Source organism: Oncorhynchus clarkii, chromosome 1 (assembly GCF_045791955.1).
Source record: "Oncorhynchus clarkii lewisi isolate Uvic-CL-2024 chromosome 1, UVic_Ocla_1.0, whole genome shotgun sequence".
Lineage (NCBI taxonomy): Eukaryota > Metazoa > Chordata > Actinopteri > Salmoniformes > Salmonidae > Oncorhynchus > Oncorhynchus clarkii.
The window spans coordinates 18285289-18297638 of record NC_092147.1 but is presented as its reverse complement, the minus strand read 5'-3'; the positions used below and the strand labels follow the sequence as shown (position 1 = coordinate 18297638).

Sequence of the window (12350 nt, the reverse complement as noted above, 5' to 3'; positions counted from 1 at the left end):
CTTAGACGTCATATTGAATGCATGGCGCGAACTGGGGCTGCCAGGCAAGTTCAAAATACTCAAAGGTTGTCACTAATTACAGCAAAATGGGCTAAATGGTAAAAAGATGTAATGTGCTTTTGTCTTAATTCAAGGTAAGGCATAAGGTTAAAGTGGTTAAGTATTAAAGTCAGATTTTAATTAAACATTTTAGAATTATGCAGAGTTTAGTCACAATTGAGTTTGTGGCTATAGTGACAACCACACGTTTGGAAAGGTCATCATTAGTTAACACTGCCACAAAAATAATAATTATGGCTAAACCCCACCCATTTATACAATTTCTGATTTTAAAACCTAACCACTGCTAAATGTAAGGCCCAGATAACCTGAAATACACACACACAAACACATTTCACAAGGATTGTGTCCTTTCTCTTTTTCTGGTTGCATGAAGAGTCCTGAGCTCTTATAAGCCCACTGTTCTATTGGGATTTGTGGAGAGTTATACATCTACCATGATCCTTTTGTTGTTAATCAAGTTTGACAGGTAAATGTTAATCATTATATTGTTATTATGATGAGAAAGACATCAAAAAACTGTTTAGCAGTTGCACTGCAAAAATAATTTTATTAGGCAGCATTTTCATTTCACAGAAAAATAGCCATCAGGTGCCATCCAGTGGTATAGTACAACTGCAGTTGAATCTGACACGGTTGTGGTTCCTATTGTGAACATGTACTTCTGTTCTGTGAAGAAGTTACAGTGTCAATACAAAGTCTGAAAAAGAGTTGTTTAAGTACAAAAACTAAAGACAATGACAGTTACTGAAATTAAGTCTGAAACAATCATGATCATTAATGGGTTCGTACTTCTCCGCAACCAAGTTCCCCACAGGTTTTAGCAAACGGTTTAAGCAGACGCATTCCTGAGCATTTCTACCAAAATTCAAACCCATACAAATCACTTAAAATACACAAAAAATAGAAAATAAAAAAAATCCAATCAATTTGAAAACAAAAAGGACACTCCGAATGAAAAACCAATGGATGATCTGATCAGAGACATTTAAAACTCAGATGTTCAGTTCAATCGTGTCTTAGTTTGAGGAAAGAAAGTCAAAGGGACTATAAAAGCAACATCTGAATTCACGAAGCTTCCGTGAGCAATATACAAGCTGCAGACGGTTTCACTTGCATACACTTAAACGTGTGACTGGGAACAAGGGTGTTCAGACCTCAGTAGCGGCGACCGAATGCCCCGCCACCCTGCATCCCACTGCCTTGCATCATCTGGTTCTGACGATTCAGAGCTCCAGAGAGGGACTGGGAGGTCCCCGTTGGCATGTAGCCTCCACCACGACTGTGGGTGAGATAAGACACTAAGCATCAGTATTGCTAAAAGGTTTTCGTCCTAACTGGAGGGAATAAAAGTTGCACCTGGCTCAAAAGATGAATCCATCTGGCCCCACATTTCCTAATCCTACATTGACTGGCGTGTGATGAAAACAGTAAATAATGCTATATATTTCAACTTACCCTGCCATTCCTCCCCGTGCCCCAATGTGACTTTGGCCTGGGATGCCCCCGTCCCGACCTGTTTGCCATGTTCGGTCCCCATCTATTTTTCGTCCTGAGTCCCAGTCACGGCCCACCCTGAAAGAAACAGCGGACAGTTGACGCAGAGAAGTGCAGAACACACGTTGGTCTCCAACTGGTGAGAGGTAAATAAACTTGTCAAAGCTATCCAAAATCAAGCTGACCTTGGATTAATAGTACGCTTGTCATAACTTCCTGCAGCGGTCCAGGTGTCACGAGTGTCCCTCCCGTGCCTCTCGGTACGGTCGGAGAAGTGCTGCCGAGAGGGAAGCATGATTAAAAACAAACAAATGTGTACCTGATTAAAAAGCCACTAAATGGGAGAAAATGCTGAAAAACAGAGGTGGTACTACAAGAACCTCAATGCATACATATGGCCATGTCTCTTACCGCACTATCCCGGTCTGCAACCACAGCCCGTGAAGTGTCCCTCCTACAGGAAAGAGCTCAGATTATTAAACAAACATCCAGCATTGATCAAAGCATGTGGCATATAACTAACTACAAATTCACCACCAACAAGCAGTTGACCAGTAATACTACTTTTTACATAAGTATACATATAGGCATCTGTTATAGAATCAGTCTAAAAATATTTGACCCCCCCATAAGGGCTACACAATGACAATGATGTCATAAACCTTCATAACAGCTGGTGTCAGCTCGCGGCAAATAACCTTAGTCTACTCTGTACCTGTCAATGACGGAATCGTCCTGGTAGCGACTGCGGTCCCTGTGGTCAAAGTCTTGGTAGCGCTCCTGGCGACCGAAGTCTGAGCGCCCCCCATAGCGGTCATCCATAGCCAGCCTCTTGTTGTCCTGCCAGTTGTCTTTCCTACAAGCAGCAGGTCTTTGTCAGTCAGTCGCAATAAAGTATTCTCAAACCACGCACACCTTTACATGACAGGCATGCATACTGAAGATCTATAGGCGCTGACGTTTTGGCCCTATCGATCTAAAAACCTGTCCAGGGACTGCGGGTGAAAATTAGCCGGTTGGCTAAAACCGTCACTTTAACTGAAACGTTGATTAATGTGCACTGTCCCTGTAAAAATAAACTAAAATCTAGCGACCTGGTAATTCAAACCGGGGGGGTACTGATGCTATGGAGAGGGGGGTGGGGGATAAAATTTCTACCTGCTGTCCACGTCGGCGTATGGCCTCTTGAGGGGCCGGCGGTCCTGCTCGAAGCGCAGCTGCTCCTGCTGCCTGCGGAGCTCATCCCTCTCCCGCTGGATCCTCTCCTGCTCACGCCGGCGCTCATACTCCACGCGCTGACGCTCGCGCTCCAGGAACTCACGCTCCAAGCGGTCAAAGTTCAGCCGCTCCTTTTCCACCTCCAGCCAGTTTCTCTTACGCAGCAGGCGTTCACGCTCCTCCTTCTCCCGGAACAGGCGGATACGCTCGCGCTCCGTGCGGCCGTCTGCACCACTGCCGCGGTCGCGCTCACTGGACCAAACAAAGGACCAGAGATATTTTTAGCTGATCCCACTTTAAACGACGAGTACCTTTTCAAAGCATACTACCAACTGTTATAACAAGCTGGCTTCAGGTGAAATGTCCTGCAACTAGAGCAACTCCTCACCCAGAGTGTCTGCGTCTCTCCACCTCCCTGATGTCCCTCTCCCGCTGTCTCTGTCTCTCTCGCTCACGTTGTTCCTTGATCTGGTCAAATGACAGTATATCCTTCTCTTTGCTTGCAGACTTGCGGTCACGACTGTTGGTGCTCTGGATTGAATAACAGATCATGTAGCGTAACCAGTTTTCAAATAAGTTTGAGGTGAAAGTTCAATAGATGGAGCACAGAGGTCAGCATGTGGGTATCTTACCCGGTCTTTGCTTTTGGCTTTCACGCTGACAACAGGCTCTCCCTTAGACTTGTCCATCACCACTGTTCTCTCATTGCGTTTTCCATCTTTCCCAACTTCCCCTTCAGCCTTTTCGTCCTTGTTTGCATCGGACCTGGATAGAGAAAATGTTAAAGGAATAGTTCACCCAAACTACAAAGTGACATTGGTTTCCTTACCCTGTAAGCAGTCTATGGACATGGTATGACTAAAATCTATGCTTTGGTTTAGTTTCCCTGGCACGGTTCCAAATGCTAACATTTTAGCATTTGTGGCACGAATTTCTCACACGTCCAAATCATCCGTATGTATTTAAAATTGATTGTGAAGCTCACCAAAGTCAGGTGACTTGAACATGCGTGGGAAAAATGCTAATATCAGTCCCATGATGTGAATGGGATTTGTGCGACAAATGCAAAAACTTTTGCATTGGAAACAGTACCAGCCACTGCCAGGGAAATTAAACCAAAGCATGGATTGCTGTCATACCTTGTACAGACTACATGACATAACATACATAATAACTTAATGTGTAATGATGTGTTCTCAGCTTTTACTTGGAGTCTGAGGAGTGTCTCCCATCGGTGCCAGACTGGTCAGCAGGTTTCTTCCCAGCAGGCTCATTCTTAGCCTGGAACAGAGGTCAGAGTGACAGATTAGAATGGTCAAACCTTCTCTGAATGAAGGCAACCCATTAATTTGAGAAACAACAGGTTTACTGTTGTGTACAGCAATGGTCAGTCTCAAAGGCAACTGATATGCACGGTGGTAGATAATGACCCTCACCCTCTCAACAGAGATCATTCTCCCGTGGAGCTCTGTCCTGTGCAGGTGGCTGATGCACTTGGTGGCCTCATCTGTGGAACACATGGTGACAAAGCCATAGCAGCGAGCACCGGGGCTCCGGGCATTAGTCACCACTTTAGCACCAACAACCTGAGGGACGGAGAATGATAGGACCCTAATTGTTGGGCAGGGAAAGTGTGTGTGTGGGCGCCAAAAGAACATCTTCAATTATTCCGACCAACGCAACAATTTCAAAGATTTTACTGAGTTACAGTTCATAATGAAAATCAGTCATTTTAAATAAATTCATTAGGCCCTAATCTATGGATTTTACATTACTGGGAATACAGACAAGTTGTGTGACCAACAGATGCTTACAAATGAAAGGAAGGAAGTGGATCAGAAAACAAGTCACTGTGATGTGCCCATTTGCCTCAGGCAGCACGACATCTCCACATAGAGTAGATCAGGCTGTTGATTGTGGAGTGGAAAGTTGTCCCACTCTTGTGCGAAGTTTCTGGAGACTGATGGGGAAACCGGAAGACCAGGTTGATCGTACACATTGATCCAGAGCATCCAAAACATGCTCAATGGGTGACATGCCTGGAGAGTATGCAGGCCATGGAAGAACTGGGACATTTTCAGATTCCAGGAATTGTGTACAGATCCTTGTGACATGGGGCCATGCATTATTATGCTTAAAACATGAGGTGATGCCAGCGGATGAATGGCACGACAATGGGCCTCAGGATCTCATAACGGTACCTCTGCATTCAAATTGTTATTGATAAAAATCTATTGTGTTCATTGTCCGTAGCTTATTCCTACCCATACCACTACCCAATGGGGCACTCTGTTCACAAGGTAGACATCAACAAACTGCTCGCCCAAACAACGCCATACAGTTGAAACCGGGATTTATCTGTGAAAGTGGCCATCGAAGGTGAGCACTTGCACACTGAAGTCGGTTACAACACCAAACTGCAGTCAGGTCAAGACCTTGGTGAGGACGACGGGCACGCAGATGAGCTTCCCTGAGACGGTTTCTGATAGTTTGTGCAGAAATTATTCAGCTGTGCAAACCCATAATTTTATCAGCTGTCCGGGTGGCTATTATCAGACGATGTAGAGGTCCTGGGCTGGCATGGTTACACACGGACTGCCGTTGTTAGGATGGTCGATGTAGAGCAAAATTCTCCAAAACGACATTGAGGCAGCTTATGGTAGAGAAATTAACATTCAATTATCTGGCAACAGCTCTGGTGCACATTCCTGCAGTCAGCATGCCAATTGCACACTCCCTCAAAACCTGAGACATCTGTTGCATTGTGTTGTGTGACAAAGCTGCACATTTTAGAGTGGCCTTTCATTGACCCCAGCACAAGGTGCACCTGTGTAATCAGCTTCTTGATATGCCACATCAAGTGGATAAATGTAAACAAAATTGAGAGAAATACGTTTCTTTGCGCGTAGGGAACATTTCAGAGATGTTCAGAGATGAGCTGAAATAAAATATGGGACCAACACTTTACATGTTGCATTCATATTTTTGTTCAGTGTACATTCATGCACATACACCAAAAGTGGTGGTATTTCTCCTCAGGATACTAACCTTCCCATACTTGCTGAACAGAGTCTTCAGATCAGTCGCTCTGGTGGTGGAGGAGAGCCCGCTAACCCACAGGTTTCTGCCACTACTAGCTGGAGCATTGCCTGCAGGGGCTTTTGGAACACAGACAAACATGACTAAGGTGGACATTCAACTCAAGAGCTGATTCAGCACCTCATTCAGGTGAGAGCACATTATCTACAATGGACATCCCAATCACAAAATGATAGAGGGGGACAATATTCACGCTTACCCTTATCCTCTTTTGAGTCAGGCTTGCTACCCTTTTCCTCATCAGAACTAAAGGCAAAGAGAACACACAATGAATATTTGTAACTTAGAAGACGTGGGGGAGGGGGTCTCATCCAGATTAATTATACTTACTCTGTGCACACAGGAATTATCCCCAACATAAACAACATCAGTGATTTGGGTTGGTATCAATGTCACTAGGCTGCCTTAGATGGCCAAAGAAACTCCCAATAGATGCAGTAAAGAGGTCAATGGAACGTAGACCATGAGGGCTAGAAGGATGCCGGAACGGTGCCCAATTGTATTGATTGGGCTACATTACATTTAGTAGCAGTGCATGTTCAGGTTTAGAAGTGACTGCTAAATGCTAAGTCCTGTTCGTGTAAGCTGTAATGCAGTTGGAAAAGATGACAAGAACATTCATTGGGGTTGACATCCACACAAGCATTAAACTCCAATTTTGACCTAATAGTGTAAAAAAACACAAATAGCCTGAAAGGAGAGTAATTTTGCGGGGGGGGGGGGGGGGGGGGGGGCAATGAGGAGATTTGGGATCTTTCCCCCACGCGTTTCCATTGTTTTGGTCAAGTTCCATTGACCTCTTTACCGCATCTATACATTACTTTATGATGGTTAAGAGGTGAGGTATAGGTGGGGAATGACAAAATGAAAACTTGACAAATGCGCAGACCATTTTGCCTCCAAAAGAGCACCAAAACTTGCTAAAAAGGAGCCAATGCAACAGATAGCCATTGTTCTAGTAGACAGAAAACAACAAACCTCTTTTTCTGATCATCGCCCTCAACAGAAGAGGACTCTTTCACTGCCGTTGATTCTGCAGCGTTCTCTTCAGTCTTGTCATCCTCCTCACCCTCAGCCTTAGAAACCATTTCAGAATCAACAGCGCTTTCGCCCTGCTCGTTTACACTAACAGCCTGAGTACTTTCAGTGTCAACGGTCTCTTCCGGGACATTTTGCGTGTTCTCAGCATCTTTCATTTGACGTTCAGTTAGCTTAGCAACGTCCTTGTCGCTAGTCGACAGTTCAGTCTCTACATTGATGGCCTCCTCTGCATTAGTGGTGTCGCACACATCGTCTTCCTCTGCAACATTGATCGTGTCCCCGATGGTGCCTTGATCTTCAGTTGGTGGCTCCTGGCACTCTTCATTTAGTGGCTCAGATAAACAAGACCCGGCTACTTTCTCATTTTCTACGGATTTAACAGGAATAGAATGGCAGAGTTTAATTACTTCTGAAACACAGCAATGGTTAACGTGGAACTGGCAAGGCTGGAAAAGGACGTGGCCCTCCGCTGTCATTGAACTATGTATACACAGATATACACGTAACAAGAGACTGGAAAAACCAAAGAGACTGACCAAGCAGTATAACTCCTCATTCAAGTCGACCATTTCAGTACACCTGATCGCAAGGTAGAAAAAGATCTGATCTGAAGAAAGCCACAAGATCAGCAGAGGCACAAGGAAGGTCCGTCTTCATGCAATTGCTGACTTCATGAGTGTCCATAATGTGGTAAGTGACATCGAATTCAGAATTCCATTAGTCTCATGTCCAGTGAGAATATTAGTCAGTCCTAAAAAGGCTTTTGAATGGTTGGTTTCAAATGGGCCTCGGTCTTCTTTTCTTCTGGGTCTTTGTGTGGCAACCTAAAAACACTGCATATCACTTGCAACATCTCACTAACTACATCTTTAATTACTGGCTCTGTGCTTCAGATTGTTAACCAGTTCTGTGTTAATAATAGGAGGGTGCCAAAAATGGACAGAATAAATGTGAGTATTTAACAATTTTAGTTAACAAGCATCAACACACAGTCAGCAATTATCTTTGGATTTCCAGTCTCTGACCAACCACAGCAATACTTTGTATCTAAAGGACTTGCATTCCAAGGTTTACACTGCAAAAGGAAAGTGTGCATTCATATGAACTTCCAACCACTTCTCAAAAGGTACCTATTTCTTCCTTTGAGTCTTCGGGACCCGGAACCTTCTCTTGAACCTAAAGAAATAAAGGGAAAATGTATCTAGTGTAACATTGGTCGGTACCAACCACAAATGGCTTTTTACAGTCACTCGGTGTGTTTTCATTCCAACTACAAACAAATGACCAACTATACCTCCTTAGCTGATGGGCAAGTGAGATCATTATCTTCCATGTCTGCTACTTTAGGCTGTACATCCTAGTTTTAGAAAGAGGAAAAAAAGAATCACACACCAGCATGGTGCAACATTTCAAACAAGTAAGATAATATTGGAAACATCATTAGACACGACTGTTCCACAACTCTTGCGCATGTGTCTCACCTCTTCAGGTTTGGCTTTGCCCATTGGCCCAGTAAAGCCAGAGATGCCGATGTCCTGTTCATCTTCATTCAGGACTTCATCCGTGTCATACTCCTCCTCTCCTGGCATACCGTTGTCATTCTCAGCTTCATCAAGCACATTCATATCCAGGATGTCCATGTCCTGCATGTTCTCCATGTCATCCTTGAAGGGAAGTGAATTCATCAATAGATTGTTATCCAGGGAGACTAACAGTAGAGCAAAGCGATTACATTAGATTAAACCAGGTGATTCAACGGTTGATACACACCTGCCCATCACCCGAATCTTCCTCCATGGTGCAGTCCTCTGGTTCATCGTTCTCCTGTCTTTTCCCTGCAGAAGAGCAATGTCTCATTTTAAGTCTCTCTGTAATATATTTTATCTTTACTTCAAGATATTATTGTTGACTTAAGACCTTTGCTCCCACTCCTTTAACATACCTTTGGAGGTCCGTTTAGCCAGTGCCTTCTTAGGAGTTCCATCGAGAACAACCTCCATCTCATCTGGATTTCCACCCTCTTCTTCAATCGCCTGTGGAGAAATTGATGATGACATGATGAATGAATGATGTTATCTAGCTACCTAGCCAACTATGTTAGATCTGGTTTCAGGAGTTAAGCCAATTTGGCTATCAAACACAGGGCTATGTGGTCAGTTATAGGCTACAAGGGTGCTGGCTGGTGGAATTATTGTTACTTAACGTTAGCTAGCTATGTATACATCTTTATATTACCTTTATTTAACTAGGCAAGTCAGTTAAGAAAAAATGACAGCCTACACCGGCCAACGCTGGGTCAATCGCGTGCAGCACTATGGGCCTCCCAATCACGGTCGGTTTAGATACAGCCTGGATTCGAACCAGCTAGCTGTTTCGCAAACCTCTATTTTATTTAACTAGGCAGGTCAGTTAATTACAAAATATGATTTACAATGACGGCTTACTTATAATGCCCCCCAGGCAAAACAATCCCATTACCCGGACGACACTGGGGCATTTGTGCGCCGCCCTAACCTCTCAGTAAGTTACCCTCCTCCATTCAACGTACTTTATGTATTCTAAAACTAGAACGTATGATTCAAATGGTAGAACTAACCACCAAGACGTTTGGTAGTTGAATTGGGTGTGCTAGTTCTAGAATACGGAGTAGGGGTACTCGAGGAAAGGGAACCATGTGGCTAACGCCACGCAAGGCCATGGTTCACTAACGTTTACTTTCCATTTGGAGTAAATATCAAATTTAGCTAATACTAGTGGTTATAGCTAACTATTGATAATTATATTAACTAATTCAATTATACTGGTTCCACTTAATTGTGGAATTATCACGAAAGGTCATCTCAGTTGGCAAAATACCAAGCACATTAGCACAGCTATCCATCTACTAGTTAGCATGTCTACCTTTTTCAGCCTCTCAGTCAGCGTACTCTTGATGCCAATGGTGTCCAGATTTCGTCTTTTTAATTCGGCTTTTAAGTCAATGACTCTCAACTCCGACAATTTGCGAATCGCTCCCTCCGGAATCTCAACAGACCGAGCTTCTCCTGCCGAAGAGTTTTCAGCCATTATTACACTGAGAAAACGCAACAAAAAAGTGTTTGCAATCACCGAATAGCTGCTCTCTTGCGCGAAAACAGGCGGTCTACTGTTACAAAATGGCGTACTTTGAAAAGGACATTCCACTGCGCATGCCTTTTTTCACAACAGTTTGTACCAGAGGACAGTAGGTGGCAGTGTTCTTCCTCTTCGATGAAGTTTAACGGCGGTTGGCATCCAATAAATGCTGCATTACCGCCACCTACTAGACTGGAATACAACTCTCTTATACTTTACCTGATAAACAAATACCCGACAATCTAACACTACACTCACAAAAAATAACATCACCATACTCCACTATTTAATCCTACCTCATGCCAAGAACCTGAAAGGATGGGACATCACTACTTAACACACCCTGTAACTCTTCTGATGTCAAGTTTCACACACAAATACCTCTCTGCAGCTGCCACCACAACCTTTTCTGCGACTTACGTTCCATCCCTGCAATACAGTTGATAACCATCGCTATAAATGCAAAAAATCCAATCTTACTGAAACATATATAACTTATTGGTCTATCCCTCTTTACTGGTACATACAGTGCCTTGCGAAAGTATTCGGCCCCCTTGAACTTTGCGACCTTTTGCCACATTTCAGGCTTCAAACATAAAGATATAAAACTGTATTTTTTTGTGAAGAATCAACAACAAGTGGGACACAATCATGAAGTGGAACGACATTTATTGGATATTTCAAACTTTTTTAACAAATCAAAAACTGAAAAATTGGGCGTGCAAAATTATTCAGCCCCCTTAAGTTAATATTTTGTAGCGCCACCTTTTGCTGCGATTACAGCTGTAAGTCGCTTGGGGTATGTCTCTATCAGTTTTGCACATCGAGAGACTGAAATTTTTTCCCATTCCTCCTTGCAAAACAGCTCGAGCTCAGTGAGGTTGGATGGAGAGCATTTGTGAACAGCAGTTTTCAGTTCTTTCCACAGATTCTCGATTGGATTCAGGTCTGGACTTTGACTTGGCCATTCTAACACCTGGATATGTTTATTTTTGAACCATTCCATTGTAGATTTTGCTTTATGTTTTGGATCATTGTCTTGTTGGAAGACAAATCTCCGTCCCAGTCTCAGGTCTTTTGCAGACTCCATCAGGTTTTCTTCCAGAATGGTCCTGTATTTGGCTCCATCCATCTTCCCATCAATTTTAACCATCTTCCCTGTCCCTGCTGAAGAAAAGCAGGCCCAAACCATGATGCTGCCACCACCATGTTTGACAGTGGGGATGGTGTGTTCAGCTGTGTTGCTTTTACGCCTAACATAACGTTTTGCATTGTTGCCAAAAAGTTCAATTTTGGTTTCATCTGACCAGAGCACCTTCTTCCACATGTTTGGTGTGTCTCCCAGGTGGCTTGTGGCAAACTTTAAACAACACTTTTTATGGATATCTTTAAGAAATGGCTTTCTTCTTGCCACTCTTCCATAAAGGCCAGATTTGTGCAATATACGACTGATTGTTGTCCTATGGACAGAGTCTCCCACCTCAGCTGTAGATCTCAGCAGTTCATCCAGAGTGATCATGGGCCTCTTGGCTGCATCTCTGATCAGTCTTCTCCTTGTTTGAGCTGAAAGTTTAGAGGGACGGCCAGGTCTTGGTAGATTTGCAGTGGTCTGATACGCCTTCCATTTCAATATTATCGCTTGCACAGTGCTCCTTGGGATGTTTAAAGCTTGGGAAATCTTTTTGTATCCAAATCCGGCTTTAAACTTCTTCACAACAGTATCTCGGACCTGCCTGGTGTGTTCCTTGTTCTTCATGATGCTCTCTGTGCTTTTAACGGACCTCTGAGACTATCACAGTGCAGGTGCATTTATACGGAGACTTGATTACACACAGGTACTTCACTGCCTCAGCATATGACAACTTCTGCACTACTCTAACCCTGGAAACCTCGACCGGCCTCTCTCGCACGGGTAATTTCTGATACCCAGCCCCATGGGCACCCCTACAATTAGCACATACCATTACTTTCCCCATTGATACACATTCCTTTGTCTCATGGCCTTCTGCACACTTCTCACACTTAGGAACCTCCATCCTACACACTGCTGCCACAAGCCTATAAGCTTGACACCTGCAACAATGTAATATATTCGGCACAAAAGCTTGTACAGGATAACTTATATATCGTAACATAACTTTGTCGGGCAAAGACTCAACATCAAAACTCAAAAGAACAGACAATGACTCTTCACTTTCACCACTTACGCCAACCTGTCTGCGTCGCACCAAACAACTAGCATCACAAACACCTGGGATCTTCCCCTTCAGTTGGTCAACTTTTACATTTACTGCTACCCCAGTAAACTCCATTCATTGGCA

General features: G+C 43.7%; 1 protein-coding gene across 2 annotated transcripts; it reads right to left on the bottom strand.

Moving 5' to 3' along the window:
* Positions 1-582: 582 nt before the first annotated feature.
* LOC139377028 (scaffold attachment factor B2-like) lies at positions 583-10095 on the bottom strand. Of its 2 annotated transcripts, XM_071120110.1 has the most exons (19): positions 9817-10083; positions 8858-8948; positions 8686-8750; positions 8397-8579; positions 8210-8272; positions 8046-8091; positions 6853-7282; positions 6074-6120; positions 5824-5933; positions 4212-4361; positions 3983-4056; positions 3408-3540; positions 3164-3306; positions 2716-3027; positions 2273-2413; positions 1969-2011; positions 1743-1834; positions 1519-1635; positions 583-1342 (listed from the first exon to the last, which is right to left on the bottom strand). In XM_071120110.1, exons 1-19 carry the CDS (start codon positions 9979-9981, stop codon positions 1219-1221), a joined length of 2529 nt encoding a protein of 842 aa, XP_070976211.1. In that variant the 5' UTR covers positions 9982-10083; the 3' UTR covers positions 583-1218. The 2 variants fall into 2 exon arrangements, with proteins under 2 accessions (XP_070976211.1, XP_070976249.1); XM_071120148.1 differs by lacking the exon at positions 2273-2413 and having other exon boundaries at positions 9817-10095.
* Positions 10096-12350: the final 2255 nt, after the last annotated feature.